General features: G+C 36.1%; 1 protein-coding gene across 41 annotated transcripts in view; it reads right to left on the bottom strand.

The window, feature by feature from the left end:
* Nucleotides 1-1,367: 1,367 nt before the first annotated feature.
* Nucleotides 1,368-18,522, bottom strand: part of BAZ2B (bromodomain adjacent to zinc finger domain 2B) — a 112,624-nt gene continuing 95,469 nt past the window's right edge. For 35 of the 41 annotated variants that reach the window (XM_077784848.2, XM_085584755.1, XM_085584757.1 and 32 more), the window contains 13 exons: nt 17,353-17,596; nt 15,675-15,737; nt 14,323-14,467; nt 11,111-11,775; nt 10,323-10,599; nt 10,024-10,179; nt 9,396-9,556; nt 8,185-8,495; nt 7,663-7,798; nt 5,710-5,856; nt 4,758-5,020; nt 3,981-4,124; nt 1,368-2,832 (listed from right to left, as the gene is read on the bottom strand). In XM_077784848.2, the coding sequence (XP_077640974.2) occupies nt 2,679-2,832; nt 3,981-4,124; nt 4,758-5,020; nt 5,710-5,856; nt 7,663-7,798; nt 8,185-8,495; nt 9,396-9,556; nt 10,024-10,179; nt 10,323-10,599; nt 11,111-11,775; nt 14,323-14,467; nt 15,675-15,737; nt 17,353-17,596 (2,866 nt within the window). In that variant the 3' untranslated portion in view covers nt 1,368-2,678. Of the gene's footprint in view, nt 2,833-3,980; nt 4,125-4,757; nt 5,036-5,709; nt 5,857-7,662; nt 7,799-8,184; nt 8,496-9,395; nt 9,557-10,023; nt 10,180-10,322; nt 10,600-11,110; nt 11,776-14,322; nt 14,468-15,674; nt 15,738-17,352; nt 17,597-18,522 lie in introns of those variants that run through there. The other 6 variants (XM_077784852.2, XM_085584765.1, XM_077784854.2 and 3 more) reach the window with 6 other exon arrangements.

The following is an 18,522-nucleotide window of genomic DNA, read 5'->3' as shown; positions in this document are numbered from 1 at the left end:
CTCTTCATTAAGTGCCATTACAGTATTTATAAAATAGTAAGTTTGAAAGTTTCAGAATAAATTCTGTAAACAAAGATTGGCACACTATGTTCAGAAAGGATCAGAGCACACTGGAAAATTTTTCCTCTTAAGAAAACATACAAACATCAACAGGAGAGAAAATTAGCAAAGAGAAATGTTACAAACATTTTTCTAGTGGTTAAATCCCTGCTCTTTTCTATGGATATATGAGGGGGCATATGCATGACTCAAACTTGCCATCCAAATATAGTATTTCCTGTAAATCTAATTTTACTGCAAGAGTAATGAAGACACTGGCTGTTAGCAAGGAAAGCGATACACTGACCATGTCAAGTTAGAGGTGATGTTTGTCTCACTGTCATCACTATAGCAGTAGATGTTGCCACCTTCCCAGCTGTTCAGCTGAATTGGGATACAAACTGAAAAAATGCAACTTATTTTATAGATATTGTATGTCAAGAAGCTGGTAACCTGTCTGATATTTCAGAAAACTAACAGTTCTAGTATTGCAGACAAAGCATTAACCAGCACAGAATCTGAAAAAAAAATATCATTCAAGAGCTAGCTTTCTCAAATACCTAAGCATATTTATAACACCTTCTTACAAGATTACCATCATAAATTCAAAACAGTGATTAATCTTCACATCTCTGGTACATGTCAGCAAACCTCTTTACTGAAGTCTTCAGAAAGGTCATGAAAAGGAAAGGCATGGAGCAGTCAGTGGGAGTTCATGTTAGCATGCAAGACTCTCTGACAGCCAAACATGATTTTTTTTTCAAAGTAATAAAGATAAATCTAACAGAACTTTGGAATGAAGGAAAATATTACCAACCAAGATATTCTGTGGAGAGCAATGGAAACATTAATTTAAAAATAGGCACTAAGACTCAAACATGGCAGACCTAGTTTAAAAGCAAAAATCAACACTCCCAACATTATTTTGAGAGAACTACAGGTATTTGTGGTTCCACAATATCTGTTTGTAATTTCTGTATTTTCTTCAGTCAGAGCAAGGATTATGATTAATGCCCTTCTACAGGCCAAAAAAGGGACAGAACCTTACATGGACAGCAGTTTTCAGAAACATGACCAAATGAGCATTTCCATGTCCATAAGGACAGTGATCAACCTTGCACACCTCCATTATTTACAGGCAGGGAATTGCTCTCTGACTGCTTGGTAATTGCTTCCTTATGAACTACCATTAAAAGCCCAAGAGAATTAGATGAATCATAAAAAGAACTCAGTGTTAAATGCAAGACTCCCAGGATATTATCTAAAAAATACCCCAAACCAAAAAACCTGTATACATCCGACCTGAAGTATTAAAATTGTCCAGAAAATCTGGTTTGCAAAACAGTCTTTTATTGTATCCGTGCCACACATACTAGTGAAAAATAACACTCCAAAAAAGGGAAAAGAAAAAGAATGCTACCTTTCCACAACATTTCTTTTAAATAAAACTTCAAGTACTCTTACATTAGTACAAAAAAAAAATTCCAATCTATCTGCCCCAACAGGCCACCACAACACACAGTAGATAAAACACAGTGGTTACAAATGTCTTCTTTTGTTATTCTGTGGCAAGGCAAATGGAGGAAATGTTTCTATGAAAAAATACTGTGTGCGTAGGAAATTGTCACAATTTTCTTCCACATGGATACAAATGATTATACTTGGATTTTAGGCCGTGGGGGCTTGAAATTATATAACAAAATAGAAAAAATGGAAAACTAATATCCCCTACACCCTGTTTTAAAGGCAGGCACTACCAAGATTAAGGAGACTCCACAGTGTTGGTAGAGGATAATTACTGTACAAGCCATAGAGCTATAATTACCTTAAGACTAAAATAAAATGCTACCATCCTCCTAAGGCATAAACAATAATGTTGCAAACAATATGTACACATCATACATATTTAAAACAAGACTTAATATAAACAATAATGAACAGTATATACATGTCTCAATTTTTCTTCACTGTCTTGAAATACAATTTAACTACACAAGTGATGCAGCAACATATATATAAATGTACTTGTAACTCTACAGTAAAGTTTAATTTTTAGTGCCTTCACAGCACATCAGTGTAAACAGTTTTACTTGGCTTTGTTTTATATTTTAAAACATTCCTTGTTGTATTTTCAACATTTAAAGCAATTTTCTAGTTCTTCCTTTTCACAGAAAACGAAGATTCTGAATGCTGTATAATCATAAATAATTCATAAAATTAAATACATTCACTAAAAAATAAACTACAAAGTAAAAAATGAAAAATATATATTTATTGAAAGGGAAAAGAGAGCCATTTCCCCAAGTAGAGCTCTGGTGGTTGAATATTCAGTGCGTTTTGATAAATTGCTATTGCACTATTAACACCCCTTCCTTTGAATTTCTTTGGGTGTGCTTCCCTGTTCTATCTAAATTAGTTTGTTAAAACACACAAGCCAATAACCAAGGGGCCATGGTTGCTGTAGGAGTGAAGCCTTTAGAACTAGTATCACAACTCTGTGATATTTTGAAGGAAAAAATTAGTTACGTATGTGCCTTGCACTTCCATGTAAATATAGTTCACATTGCTGGTCTTATCAGTCCTCATTTAACGGAAGGAAAAGAAATACAAAAAGAAGAAAAAAAAGAGTCCTAGTAGCTTCAGCTCACTTTGAAAATCTCTGTCCATTTTTTTTCAAAATACTTCCTCATGTTGTGGCCAGCCCTGCCTATGTCAGAATCATCTTCATTGAAAGTTTCACAGTTGTCAAAAACAAGCCTGACATCCAGCGAAAATGCTTCAAGATTAGGGTACCTAAAAAAAGAAAAAACTGAATGATTTTTGGAACATCGAGAATCACAGAGGAAAAATACCTCTACTACATGAGAAATATTGAAATAAGAATTTATATTAGAATTTCTAACAAGAAAATGAACCTCAGTGAAAGAGAATACAGTCTAGTCACTGTTTTGTTATTTTCCTCACAAGTTTTGTAAGGTAGAATTTCATGCCTGTACTTGAAAACAAACTTTTAGAAAACTAATTCCTCCCTCTTTTCAACAGCTTTCTAGCTAAAATTCTATGGCTGTTTTCCATTTATGCATTTATTCATGCATTCAGGGTCCTTGCAAAATGTTGAACAGAGCTGAATTTGCCAAAATTAGGAACGAATGGGTACAAAAAAAGGCTGCCCAAATAATCTTGTGACACTGTCTTTACTAATTCTTTTATTAACCTGAACATACCCCTGAATGGCCCAAAGAGTATTCCAATATTCACAGGAATTATTAAAAATAAGAATAGAAGTTACAAGTGTAGTGATATGACCACATGGGGAGCATTTAAATCTCATATTCATGGGACAAAAAGTCTGAAGAGGCTAAAAAGCTCCTTGTGCTATCCTAGGGAAGTTGCTCTGTGTGGAGCTGACAGACACTGCAGAGGGTCCATCTTCACAGATTCCTTAGAGCATAGGGATATTGGCAAGGAGGGAAGGTATGCAGAGGCGTGTAGTGTGGTCTTCTCCTTTAAGAATCCATGCAGTCTAATTGTAGGACTATAAAATTATTAACCACCATTACAGGAGTGTTACTACAACAGAGCTGCATTTCACTCCACAGCCACACCATTTACAGGGACTCCAGAAGCTTAAAGCCTAAACAGCTGGTTCTCCCTGACATGCAATACATGAAAAAAGATTCCTTTTCATTGTTTTGGTGCATTTGACCTGGCAGTTTTATTGTTTTTCAGCCAGTCCACACATTCTCCCATCCAACATGCTATTTCACTCAGATATGGCAAAGATAAGAGCATACAATTAAGAATTTTTATTTTGAATGTAAAAGTAATCACAGATGTGTCAGAGCAGAACAATATAGTTTGGCTAATATTACACATGCATTGTATTTCAGTGTTTAAATATTTTTAAAATGTAAAGTACAATTTACAACAGGTTTACTTACTGTCCACTACTTAGCTTGTCTCTAATGGTAGAAAAGTCCATAGGTTTTTTAATAACTTTCTTATAACCAGGAACAAGTTTCAAGTTTACAGGAAGTAAGAAAGGCCAGGCATCTTCATGAGTTTCCAATTCTGAGAGAATCATACTAAATAAAATAAGGTTTCAAATCAGTGTTTTTAAATTTTATTCATACATTCAGTGTTTTCACTATCACATGAATTCCCTATGAACTGCAAAACTATTCACTTTACAAAAGGAAAACACTTTATTCTGCACCCTGTGCAAGGCTGAGAACAATTTACACAGAGACAGACAACTAAGTAACTACAATAGCATTAAGTTCTCTCCAGTCGACCTATGTGAGATGAAAATCTAATGATCAACATTCCGAAAGAAAACATGGTCCTGCAACTTTGATGCTCAGTGTAAACCACTGGCAAACCAGGTGCTAATACTGACTTTCCAAGAGCATGAGAAGGCTAAAGGATGTCCCTTTTGACCGAGCAGCAGTGCTACCACAGCGACGGTCCGTGTGTGCCCGTTCGACACTGTGGACATTGCCACCCTTGAGAAAGGTGTCAGTGCCACTGCTGCAGGGGCTGGGCTTCTCTCCCGGAAGAGACACGTGTAGGTACACATACACACACACACACAATCTGTATATATATGTACATTTGTCAAAGAACAGCATTCCTGCTTCCCAGAACAGAGAGAAAAAGGATCATGTACTACTTGTTTCAACAAGACTTACCCCTACATTTAGCATCTGACACTTTACCTGCATATAGCCAGGTCCTTGGAGTCTCCATCTCTCTTAGGTTTCTTAACAGCAGTGCAAGTTTCTTGCTTTAACTGGCTTACACAAACATTTTCATCCATTTTTCTTTTTTTAGGGTCTGTTTTTCCTCTTTTTAAGGCAATGCTTGTAGTTGCAGAGTCTTCATCCTCTGTTTCTCCGGTTAATTTCCTGCTTCTCTTTTGTTCATTACTTTTTTTACCTTTAATTTGAAGTTTTTTTATCTTTAGAGTTTGACCACTTGCCTACAATAGAGACAACTGAAATAAGTAATCACATAAATAAGTTATCACTGACAGACAGCCATGAAGATCAGAAACAGAAGCACCAAAACAAATTAAATATTTAATATTCCAGATTATTTACTTTTTGCTCTTCTCTGAAGGCAAATGAAGCTGCAGAAATTCCTGGTACTCATGACCTAGGTTCTCAACTTGTGACAATACAAAAGCACCTGACATTCAAATTAGTAAAATAACACCTCCTAACAACCAAGTTGGCATAGTTTTAGACAAACATTAGCCCATTACTAAATGACTGATACAAACATACAAAATAAAATTCACTAAGTTTTTTCTCAGATTTTTCTTTTGAAACAGAACCTGAGACATTGGTCTGTCAACACTTAATTTCAAATACAAATACTGAATAAATTTTAAAACAGAAATTAAAAATTATGGTATTGAATAAGCATGAGAATTCCAGACCTACTTGCATTAAAAAGCCCATAGTTTAGAAGAAATAAAATTGTAACCTTTACTGCCACTAAAATACAAGTTAAATAAAATTACCAATTCCATAATTTAATGAGAGCTCTCCATAAAAAATTCAGACCATTATTTTCACTGCAAAAAGCACTGGCAGACCTGTAACTCTACCACATATAAAAAACCAGTCAGTTGCCCCAGCCCCTCCATCCTGACAGGAATGTTACCTTTGCTATACAGGCAGGACAGAACCAGTCCCCATCTGGGATGGTGCTGATCTTGGGTCTGTGGCAGTAGGTGTGACAGCCTTTATCACAACCATCACAAAGGAGCAGCAGTTCCTCATTATCTCCCTTTCGACAAATCTGGCAATACTGTAATTGATGAAAAATGGGTTTAATTCAATTTTTAAAATTTGAAACTCATAAATGGTACCTAAATTACCCTTCTCCTTCAAATACATAAATTCACTCTCAAAAATACTTTCATTTTACTTCAGTCAGAATCTGCTAATGATCATATCCATACAAGAATACACAGAGTATGTAATGCACTAATTTAAAGGCTACATTTGGGGAACATGTTGGAAAAGAAATTTATTTATTATAAGACAGGTGTCCCTAGTGCACAAAAAAAGATGAGCACTTTTTGTAATTCATTTATGTCCATGAGAAGTAAAGGTATACCTATCAAAACCTCTTGGCCCAAACATACTATCTCAGAAATCTTCTCTTCATTTATGCCCATACTGTATCTGTACACTGCTATTTAATAAAGAAAATTTATATTTTATAAGAGCATTCCCACATAATAATTGGTAAGGATCTTATCCAGGGGCCACCATGAACAAATGCATAAAGCAAAACAAATGATCCCAACACTTCCTAAAATTCACACTAACTTAAAAATATCTAAAGGACTGTCAATTTTCTTAAATACACTGTGTGATTTTGCTAATTACCTTCTTTTTAGGCATCTTAATCAACTTAAAAAATCTCCAAATATTTTCACCAAATACGTGGTTAAAACATATTAAACATACACCAGTATGTTTAACCTTACAGTTTAAACATACAGTATTAAACATACAACAGTATATTTACTGGTATCACAGAATACTCGGGAGTTGGAAGAGATGCATGAGGATTATCATGTCCACCTGTTAAGTGAATGGCCCATACAGGGATTGAATCAGTGACCTTGGCGTTATGAGCACCCTGCTCTAACCAACTGTGTTGTAATTAAATGCAATGAATATTTGAACCAAATGGAGAGTGATATATTTTTTTATGAATAAAAAGTTACTTCATCTTGAAATGTTCCAGTGTCTTTTCAGATGCTCCTACCAAATTCATAAGCTTTTTGCACTAAAGATACTGCTTAAAACTAACAGCTATATAAACTTGAAAGTACAGCCTGAGATTAAAACTTTTATTTACATCATCCTTTAACTGTCCAGATGTAATCAGAACTTGCATAGGAGTGACAGAAATTTAAAAATTAGGAAAAGGACCACAAATGGAAGGATCACTTTTGCCATCCTTTACACAACACCAGTGATGATCACATCACAGTCACTATTGCTGTAGTAATAAGTTTTGTTTTCAGGAATTTGAGGTTCAGAGGTCCATGCAAATTTTGACATATCCCCTTCTTGTGCTTTTTTTGTATATTTAGTTGACATAGATTAACCTGTTGAGTATACAAGGAAAGCTTGTCTCTTCACACACTTGCCTAATTTGTATGTTCAGTTGTGAGAACTCTGCATGCAAAGAAGCTGCATATGTGGAGCATCTCAACATTCTGAAAAATTAAGTCCTTAATGAAGGATATATGATGTTGAATCTCCATAAAACTTGCGTCACAGGTGAGGTTAGAAACACTGCATTAGAAAGAGTATATTTCATCAGATGGAGCAAGATGACTTTTACCTCGATGTCATCATCAAAGAATAATTACCATCTTAAATAAGGTAACCATTTACAAGTGTTTTCTCTCTTAGCAAGTTCAGGATGCTGAATTTGGCAAGCAAGGTACAATCTTTTCCATTAGGCTTATTCATCTGGGCACAATGTACAGTTTAACTTTGTGAGGTTTTATGTGAAGTAGTAAGAAATGCATTCACTTAAAATGCCTGAAGCTGGAACACAGGATATAGCAAAACCAGTTTAGATACTTACAACTTTCATAATGGATTTTTCCCATGCTATTGATTTCTGTAACTGCTGTATGCACAGAGCTACCTGGGCAGCACTGCGTGCTTCTGACAGTGCCCTTCTCCACACCCTTAGCCCTGGAGCAATATCCTCTTCAGTTCTGCATTAAAATACAGGCAAATTAAGTAGGTCACAGCTGTGTTTGTTCATGTTTAAATGTGGGACAATCATTATCACACTGAAAGCCAAGCAATGACAAAACGTACACAGCCAATAAGTATAAGGTTTAAGCAACTAAATTTCATGTAGTGCACAGAATGTGGCTACGTGCCTCAAAGCTTAGTCACAACCAGTTAAATGTAAGATAACTTTGCAAGATTATTAACAAACGTAACAAAAAAATTCTTTACAAAGCACCATGCAGAATAAGATGATCCATATGGATCACAGACATACAAGAAAGTACATAGATAACAGGCAATAAGAAAATAGGCTCCAATTAGCAAAGAAGCACAATAATTTTTCAAGTTAATCTCAATAACCTACCCGTCACCATCACCACTAATAGATGGTGCAGGAGCAGGGACAGTAACTGTGCCCACATTATCCAGTTTGATCTGAATGGTGGTACTTAAGGGGCTCTTCAGATACCTTCGCTCTATGTTCCGCTCCAAGTCAGCAAGCCTGGTTACAGCTATATCTAGAGGGTTGTCACTCCTCCGCTCTAGAGAGCTGGCATTGCCTTCTCCGCCTCCAGCACAATCTCCATCGTGCTTCTTGTGCAATCTAGTAATTGACTTATGTTCACGATATACCAAGTCGTCTCTCTCTGATGCAGGTTCAGGACACAGCCAACCCTATGTCAATAGAAAGGTTTGGGCATTTATTGGTTGCTGTTAACTCAGTGTGCAATCAGAGGAATTGTTTTATGGACTCAAACTAAGTAATCGAAGCGCTGTTTCCAGTAGATCTTGGTTACTTGTAATCCATCTGTAGAGACATTTTCCAAAATATCCAGAGAACTAAAATAATTAATCAAGAAATACAAGCATTACTGGACTTTCTGAAGGGACATTTCTGCAACAGTCTGCATTCTTATCCCCATGTGAAGTATCCTGTTCTATTGGCTGAAACATCAGAACAGGTCTACTTGTTCAGTAGACTCAGGAGGCAGTATCACGACACAGGAAATTAACATCCATCTCATGCCAAAAACTAGAGCCCAAACGCTGCACCTGTACTATAACCAAACACATGCAATTTGATAACCTTACACCCACCTTGGAAAAATTCCAAAATCCAGAGTGTTCTTAACTGTATCACACTCATAACCATTACATGTTCTCCATGGCTCTACAATACTCAAGCATATTATTCTGATGCACTTGTAAGCATTTCTGAAAGCATTAACAGCAACAATCACACAAACCAGGCAGAACTGTGGCAAATGCCCCAAGAGTTAAGCAGTCTCTGTGAAATATGGTCTTTGCATTCAGAGAAGGTTAGCAAAATGTACACGAACTGCACTGTAGGAGAACATTCTCCAGGAACTGCCATTCTGAGCATCTTCAGCTGAAGACTGAACTGCAATAAAATGTTTCAAACACAAATCTCCGTGATACTGCACAGTGTATTTGTTTCATTCATAGGCAATTAGGATGGAATAAGAAGGCACTTACCAATATACAAAGACTGCTATCTGCTTTAAATTCATACCACTTATTTTAACGAGACATTTTACTGAAAGTTGGTTTTACCTTAACTTGTAAACTAGCTGATGCAACTCTCCTCTCTAGATCTTCCACCTGCTGAAGAATAGCAAGATCCATCTCCATAGCTTGTTCTTCTACTGACCAGTTTTCCACAACATCCCGAGTTACCTGGTTATCTTCATTTTCATTGATATCAATAATTGCAACTGTATTTGAGAATCACATTTTTATTATTTTAATTAACATTACAACTGCACTGGTAAATTCAAGCTGTTTTACCCGTCACTCCAGTCAAATGCTGAAGAACTGTGAAAGTACACTATTCTTAAAATATCCAATATGGACAACAAATTCTGTATGCTTTCAAACTTGCAATTTAAGAGCAAGAAGGGGAAGGAGACGCCAAGTGTTATAGACATGGAAAGAGCTTCAGAAGGTTACCAGAGCTTAAGAAGGTTATTTATATCACTGGAACTATTTACATTACATGGAATTTCTCTAATCCACTAACTTTACAGAGCAAGGCTGGTGAAAATGCAGCTACACATGAGAAGACCTTTATCTTTTTTCTCAAGCCATTACTTTAAGTCTCCTGCTAAACATGTCCCAGGAGAGCTCTATGTCCATTGCCTGGTGCCCCAACACCATGTTAACATAAATATCAACTACATACCATCCTTGTTTTTGATGCAGGCCAGAGTGATATAATCCATGTGTTTCTGTATTTGCTTTTGTAAGGCCTTTTCTCTTATTCCCCTGAGATGCAGCACTTTAAGCAAAGATTTTAGGTCCTCTGGATCAGTAATCCTCCACCATCCATACTGCATTTCTAAATCAAGACAAGCATATAAACACTTTGCAGGTCCTTTATGTAATAACACATGATCAGATTAGAAAATCAATAGGCAATTTTTAAAAATAGTAACATGATAGAAGCACTGCTGAAATTACCATCTTACTGTTCATACTTACCTTCTGGTATAGGCTTTGGGTTAGGATAATCTACAGGCTTGGCTACTTCAGCTGCTGTAGAAGGGGCACAAGTTATTTTTTCAGCTTGTAGTGCTGGTGATTCACTTTTACTTGCAGGAACACTAGATGCCAAGAACGAGTTACCATTCACTTCTGATAATCCCAGCCCTGATCCAAGAGCAGGTAAAGGAGATGGAAATGGAACATTTGAAGTAAGAACTCCTGTAGGCCATCCACAAAACTGAAGTCCCATTATAGGTAGTCCTGTCTTCATCTGCTACAAAGCACAACTACCATTACTATAACCAAGAAACCTGAATTGTGATTAGGATGCTATTAGTCAAAACAATACTCAAAACACAAAGAAAGCCTTTATTCAATACTTCAGTTAGTTTCAGAAAAACTAATGTAACAATGACATGTAATACTTATTAGGGCCCAGTTAATGCTAAAAAGCAATAGCTTCTACAGGTAGGGTTTGGTATGTTACACTTCCAAAAACTAGTTTGTATTTATTTGCTTTTCATTTAATACCAGTAGCCAACAACCCTAAAAGCCACGTTAATTACTGAAATACATGTATAAAATATCATACATTGGCTTACTTGATACATTATAATCTAGTATAACAAAACTTCTGTATTTAGTTACTAACATTTAGAAAAAGAAAAAAAAAAGATATAATATGCATATATAATGATTGCAGGTCTGTGAAATAATTTGTATAAACAGACATCCTGCCCAAAAAAGTCTGCAAGTTCAAGCTATTCAAAAATTAATTTATTTACCTGTAGCGGTGACAATGCAAAAGGACTTAATCCCATGGAACTCTGTGCAGAGGTTGAGCTCAGAAGAGGAGATGGAACAGGTGATGGTGAGTTTGATGGTGGATGTGAATGGGGAGTGAGTGGAGCTGTAGTAGCTGTTGTGTCCACGTGGGTGACCGAGGTATCATCACAGGGCACGCGCGGTAACAGGCTGAACCACTGCCTGCTTTTCTCAGTAAGAGTCTTTAACAACTGATCATTTGGAATTAGTGGAGAACTGTAAAACTTTCCTGTCCCACTGGCATTAGGACTGAAAAGACTATTAGACTCAGACTTCTCGATGGAGCTTTGTGATGCAGGGGGTTGCAGACTGCAGAGAGAGTTTTTTGAGTTACCTGGGTAAGATAATGTGCAGCCATTTGCTGCACTGCCATTAGGTTTTGGGGACATAGTGTCAGACTCAGGTGGCATTTTTGCTACCTCTAACAGTTTGCTTAGTTTTGAAAATGACCCAGGCTTTTGTAAAAAAAGGTTAGTGCTGTCCTTTTCTTTCAGATTTTCCTTTTGCTCACAGTGAGTTGTAGCTAAGCAATGCAATTTTTCTTCTGTTTCAAATTCTTCTTCTTTGATATGCATATTTTCTTCTTTTTTTAACTTCTCTTTTTCTTTTGCAATTTCTTCTAGACCTAAAAAGATGCAAGAAGCACAGATTGCCTGTAACAGATTAACTATTTTACGAACTTTTTAAAATCTAAGTCTGAAAAATAACTTCATTTTTGGCTCAACATGTGTTAGATTCCCATGTCTTTGCTGTTGTTGCTGTTAATTAATTCCCTTCTCACTTTACAGCACCCTTTGCAGAAGGAAACAAGTTTCTAGGCATACCGATATAAACACTACTAAACACCTCTAGAAAAAACAACATGGCTAACACACTACTGGATTCACACATCTTAAGCAGTTGCCAGCGCAAAATCTCTGAAAAGGACAAATTTTTGCCAGCTTTCTTTTTGCAGGACTCCACATGCCTCATTGAGAAGCTTCTCTGGTTATATCAAGAGAGTGCCATGTTTACAGCCGTAAGTTTATTTTTGCAATTGATCATTTCATTAAACACACAGACAATTACACGAAACAGTACCAAAATTCCTGTTACAATATCAAGCATTCCCCAAATACCAAAATTACATTAAACATTTTACTTCTTTCAATACAAATCATTAAAAACTTTAACTGTGCAACAGTATCATCAGTCTATGAAGTTTAATATTCATTCGAGAGCCACCCAGCATGACTGGAACTCTCCACACAACTAAGCAGACAGCTAACATCTAAGCAATTTAAAGTACAGCAAGCAGAAGCTGATTAAAAAACAACAAAGGTTCTTTAAACATAGGAAGTGCAAAAGATCTGAAGATCTAGCTTTTATGAAAGGAAAATACATTTTTTTCTCTTCTTTGCACTACTAGTCTTTCTTAACCATTTCTCTTCTACCATTTCACTGACTCCTATTTCAGACAAAAAGTCTTTAAAAGTATAAAATGCTTCTAAATAGAGAACTGTTAGTATAAGGGGAAGGAGGTAGAAAATCCAACTCCTTATTTTATGTTCATCAGATAATGCAGTCACAAATAAACACATGGCTTACAGTTCATGGCAAGCACATCTACAAATATTTACTTGCTCCTGAAAAACTGTAATTTCTACAAAGTACACCCCCTCCTATTAAAACTCCAAAATGTGTTCACAGTTATGGTCTGTATCAAGATATAAACAATTTAAGTATCAGCATAAACATGAAAGTGACTGCACAAAAGGGATAGAGAAGTTTTTTTTTTAAATGGACAGACCATTCAAGACTGTCTCCTATTTCCAAGGTTTAGCGTTAGGGTTACAGAATTAGAAATAGATAAACTACAGAATTTACATAAAGAGGACAAACTAAGAGCCGATGGGAAGAGGAGGTAGGTGAGAACTTTCATTAAGACAACATTAAAAACAGAGGTTTGCCCTACAGCTCTTGGATAAAACTTTTGTGTGGGTTGGTTTGTGTGCGTTTTTTTTACTATTTTAAGACAGGTAAGTATATGTAAACTGTTTTCTTTGTGTACCATTTCCAAAGCCTTTGGGAATTCATGTGGTTAAAATACAATGAAATACAGCAAACTAAAGAAATGCAAGCAGTACATTCTGTATGCAGCTACTTGTGCAAAATTGCTCCTAACACAGAGCATAACTTCATGTGGAGCAAGAGACAGAAAGGAAAGTACTTTTTATGCTACCCATTTTAGAAAGAGAACTTGATGACCAAGATTACATTTAGGGGAAGTTCAAGGGCTTATTTTTGGACCCAAACCAGGTTCAAATTTCCTACTACGCTGAACTGTTAATTAACCAGCTCTCTAGAATGATGCAGTTCTCATGAGATCATGCAATTCTGATGTGCGTCTAATCTTTTTCTTGTTATTTTTTGAAGGAAAAAATGTAAGAGAAATGAGGTTTTGGTTAATCTATATGAAAATTAGAAAGGATTTCTCTGTGGCCAAAATGAATGTTTAAAAATTCTAATACCAACAAAAAAGTTTGATTAATACATAATTTTTGCATCTATCCAATTAAAAGTGTGTGAAAAATTCAACCACAGTTAATATACAACTGTCACAACCCCAAAATTACATTATAGTTTTAGCAAAATGATTTCAGCAATTGCTGGTTAAAGAAACATCAATTGTTAAAACACAGACACTAAATCATGTGATTAATTAGAAAACAAGGTACTTCACTGCATGAAAGTAATTGTCATGTTTTTGCAGACATCTATCATATCTTCATGCACAGAATAGTCTGTGCATTTGCAGAAAATCTGAGGATGAAAATTCTTTCTGCATTCTATGGTCCTCCTAATTTTCATACACAGGGATCACTGCCATAGGGTAAGGTGGAATAGTTCAGAGTCAAGAAACTTTGCAGATAGGTAACATCCTAACATGTAGAAGTACAACAAGTGAAAACTTCCAAATTACTAATCCTCGTTTTGAAAGGTATTACCTGATCTTTCATATACAGAAAGAGATACCAGAGAACCACATAAGGGGAGAGCTTTATTGACAGCAGCCTGAGGGCATCAGGTTGAGGGTGAAAACCTTGCTGCACAATGCCAGTGCCTCCAGAAATGGGCACCATGTCTTGGCCTTGTGTGCCTCTGTGTGCCACCACTCCTTTATGGCTCTTACCTTCACCACTTTCCATGCCTTCTACAAAAATGCCACCACACTGGGGCAGGATCCAGTACCGGCGCCTGTAACGGTCCTGACCAAACATCATTGAACGCAAACAGTGCGAAGCTTCAAATAACTTCCTTCTGTACTGGCTTTGTTGCTATTTAAAAAAAGGAGAGCATTATAAATCAGTGAGGGGAAAAAAAATCTCATTATTACAGAAAACATCTCTAATATGTCAGACTGAACAGAAGTTCAAGGGTCAGACAAGAAGGTCCTCTCAGATTCAGGATAGTGGTGTGTCTATGTGTTCTGATATTCTACTCACAATTGCTGCCTTGATGATTTTACTTACAAAGCTTCATTTAAAAAAAAATCAATTAAAGCATTCCCCTCCTCAGCCTAGGTTTATCGGTTGTCCTCTAAAAACACACTCCAGTGGTGCACCTTGTCTTTTTATCCCCGACTCTCAAAAAGTAGTGGATTAAAGAAAGACATCATTGCACAAGAACAGCTGAAATCCTAACAATTACACAGCATCAGCAAGTGGTATAAAGAGCCCTGATGATAGATGATAATGCAACTGCTGATGGGAGACTAGTGGGATATTTTAACTGTTCATGAAAGAACGACAACAACAACACAGAAAAATAAATTCTGAACATAACACAGCTCTCTGAGGGGGGCCAACAAGAACTTCAGTTAGTTTATTCAGTTCTTGCTCTGCTAAATTGACACTGATGGGAGTCAGGTGGAATCCTGGACTGCTAATTTACTGCAATTTGGAACATGAGAGAAACCAACACATGAAGTCTTAAATGACAAATTTTTTAATAGGAACAATAAAAACATGGGCCATGAGTACCCCTAATTACAGCATTACATTTTTCTCATTTACACTTCTCTTCCTATTCTATTGCTGCTTCTTTCAAAATGGGAAGGCCAGACAGTGCTGTATGGGCTTGGAACACAACAGCAGAAATCAGCATGGAAAGGAGGGCATGAGAACAACAATCAATTGTAAAACTGAAGCCATTGCTTCTCATTTACAAAATTTGTTATCACTTTCTAAGATCAACAAACAGGAATATGTGAAGTAGATCTGGATAAAAATTACATTACTCTCTGAAGTGCAAATACATTATCAACTATTAACTGCCTTTTGAATGACGTCTACTTATTGCCACCGGAATAAATTCACAGTTCAGGTGTCATGAATCAGAGCATTATTCATACTTTCACAAAACAAGTGTAGATACTTATTTCAATTTATATTAACTTGGAGCACTGAAATTTATGTTTAGTGTATTAACTCATAACACCCAGTGATCACATTTGTAGGAGAAAGAAGAGTAATGATCTCTCACCTTTGTCAATTTTTCAATTTGCTTCTCTAATTCTTCAACACTTGCTGTCTGATCCCCATCATCCTATAATCACCAAATATACTGTCACACCGCATTTATATCAGGATAAAATCATATTACGATTACAGGAAAGAGACTACTATGATTACAGTAAAAAGATGTAACTGAAAATGAGAGGAAAATACTAAAGAGGAAAAAAAAAGTTCAAATTGTCTGCTTGTGCAATATGTTTCAATAGCAACAACACAACTGAAAAGAGGATACACCTTGAATCTTCTGAAACCAGACATGGACAAAGGAGAAAGTTCCTGTTTGCTGAAAACTGGAAGTAACTTGGTTTGTGCATGAACACAACACTATAGAATTTAATCTTAGTTTCTATGAAGCTTTTTAGATAGTCAAAATAATTTAAAGTGTTTCTCATGTATGAAATAATGGCATCTCAAAATCATATTGGTAAGTCTTTGGTCAGTCCACATTTGCATTTTATTTCAATGTCTACATGAAATTGTAAAGCCACATTAAATTATAACTTTCTATAAAAGTTACAGCATCATTCCTGCTGATTTTTGAAGAGGAATGCGCTCAGGATTAAGTCTGCGGTTGCCTTCTTCTTGCCTGTTTAAAAATTAGAGTATTTTCCATTACTAGAATTTTAATATAGTTGAAGAAAATCTTTGAAGATAGTAGTAGTCTTCCAAAAGAATATGGTCAAAGTCATCCTCACCATAAGATACAAGTCTTGTATTTCTTGGCTTCATAAAAGTGTACTAGAGTAAAGCCTTCTGAAATGCTACACAGAATACAAATGCAATGGAAATTCTGGTAGATCAAAAAATTAATTTCTGTACAGTTACTGGAATTTTGTCTATGAAATGCCAAGTGCACCAACACAGGGATTATACAAGAGGGAAAAGGATTAAGGGATGAACTTGAGATTAGAAATCTAAATATTAATCTTTTTTAAATTCTGAATTATTTTTAAGAACTTTGGGCTGTTCCTCTAAGGTATTCTCTTAAATTCATACTAATTCTAGTACTTGAAATAAATCCACAATAACAGCACGAAGGGCTAGTCCTACACTAGAAATTAGCTGGGTTTCTAATGAAGGGTGTATGCAAACATCTGAGTTCACATATGCTGGATACATGCATTGTTCAAGCACTCTTGAAAATCTTCAAACCTTGCATGAACGGATCATTTTCTGGCAAACAGAAAACACCCAGATTAGCATCAAGTGCTTTAAAACGTAGTATTTTTTATTGCCTGTGCCCTGTATCAGGTTCCATCCAGTGGAAGCCTGTGCATTTCCATTAAAAACCAGCTCAACAAGGTAAAAATCTTTCATTGATACTTCCTGTATTGTATCCGACACTGACAAACAAAATTTATCATCTTGTGATCAAATAAAATCAGCCAGTGATTATGTGGGGGAAGGTGTGAAAAAAATGCACAAGAAGATCACTCAAGCTTCAAAATAAATAATGTTAAATGTAACTGCATTGTTCATTTTTAATTAACAAAATAATAAAAATTTAAAACAGTGGAGGTAAGTTATTTTCCCCTCCTTTTTATGGCAACATTTTTGGGAAACAGCACCATATTACAGAAAAACAGAAGGGAAACAAGCTTTAGCTTATTTGCAAATAAAGTTTCACTATATTGACAATTCCCCACCTCATCTTCACAAACTTCTGCTTTTTTTCCTTTTTTATCATCTTTGTCCTCTTCATCCTCATCATCCTCATCTGCCTGGTCATCGCTGTCATCATCATCATCATCATCATAGTCACTGTCCCCTCCCTTCCGCCGGCGCTTGCGGCCAGGTGCGGGTGTCTCCAAGGAATGGGGTTCCTCGCCTCCGTCCCCACTCCCCACAGCATCTCTTTTACCAGTTTTCTTGGCATGAATGATTCTAAGCCTTGGAACACATGAGAAAGGGTGAAATGAAGGATTATGGCTGTAGCATAAACATACCTCTCTTCCTATGAGACTGAGAGAAAATAATACATTTCAGATTTAAATTACAGCTTTTGATCTATCACGACACTGTATGTTCTCAATATTTATCGTCACTAGTCAACAAGAAAAACTGAGGTTACAAAACCCTTACTACTCGTGGTTCCGTTCTGAATAGACTTTGTTTCTCCCAGGTCAATTTTACTGTGTAACTGTTCAGAAGCAATGAAACACAGGAGGGATTTTGAGAAGTCAGGAAAGATGATACAGAAAAAAGAACCATTTCAACTTTTTTATCTATTTTATAATGCATTTAAGAACATGACGACGAAATACCTGTGTCTGAGCCAGAGAGGAAAAGGCAAAAATCCTCGCTTGGAAGTATGAAATTATATATATGTTGCATGGCAACAAGCAAGGTTGATTTTAATTTTTTTTTTTTTTAGATGTTTATGAACTTCAACTATTATTTTACTTCAGTCCTTTAGCTGAACTTTTTATTCTAAGATATACGTTTTTCCTGGAGAATTTTAGTTACCTCAACTACTAAAGATTACTCAAACTGTCATTTTTCGTTTTATGAAAGAAAAGGGAAACTTACATACCAGTTATTATGGTTGTAGTAGACCTCCTTCTTCTACAAAACCCCTATAAGACAAGATTCCACACAGCAAAAATTACAGTTCCACCTATCAGGGAGCTTGCAGGCAAACATGTTGAACCACAGGAGGTGTATATAGCCAGGCTGAACCAGTCACTTATCACGCAGACCAAAAACGCAACTGACTTAGAAGAGATTAATAAACGTGTAGAAAAGACAAAGATTTTTTAAGAGATGACTGAAGAAGGTAGGATGGGAAAAGCAGAACGGTAACGACAAACACAATT

Source organism: Lonchura striata, chromosome 7, assembly GCF_050655825.1.
Source record: "Lonchura striata isolate lonStrDom1 chromosome 7, ASM5065582v1, whole genome shotgun sequence".
Lineage (NCBI taxonomy): Eukaryota > Metazoa > Chordata > Aves > Passeriformes > Estrildidae > Lonchura > Lonchura striata.
This window is presented reverse-complemented; position numbering and strand designations above follow the sequence as displayed.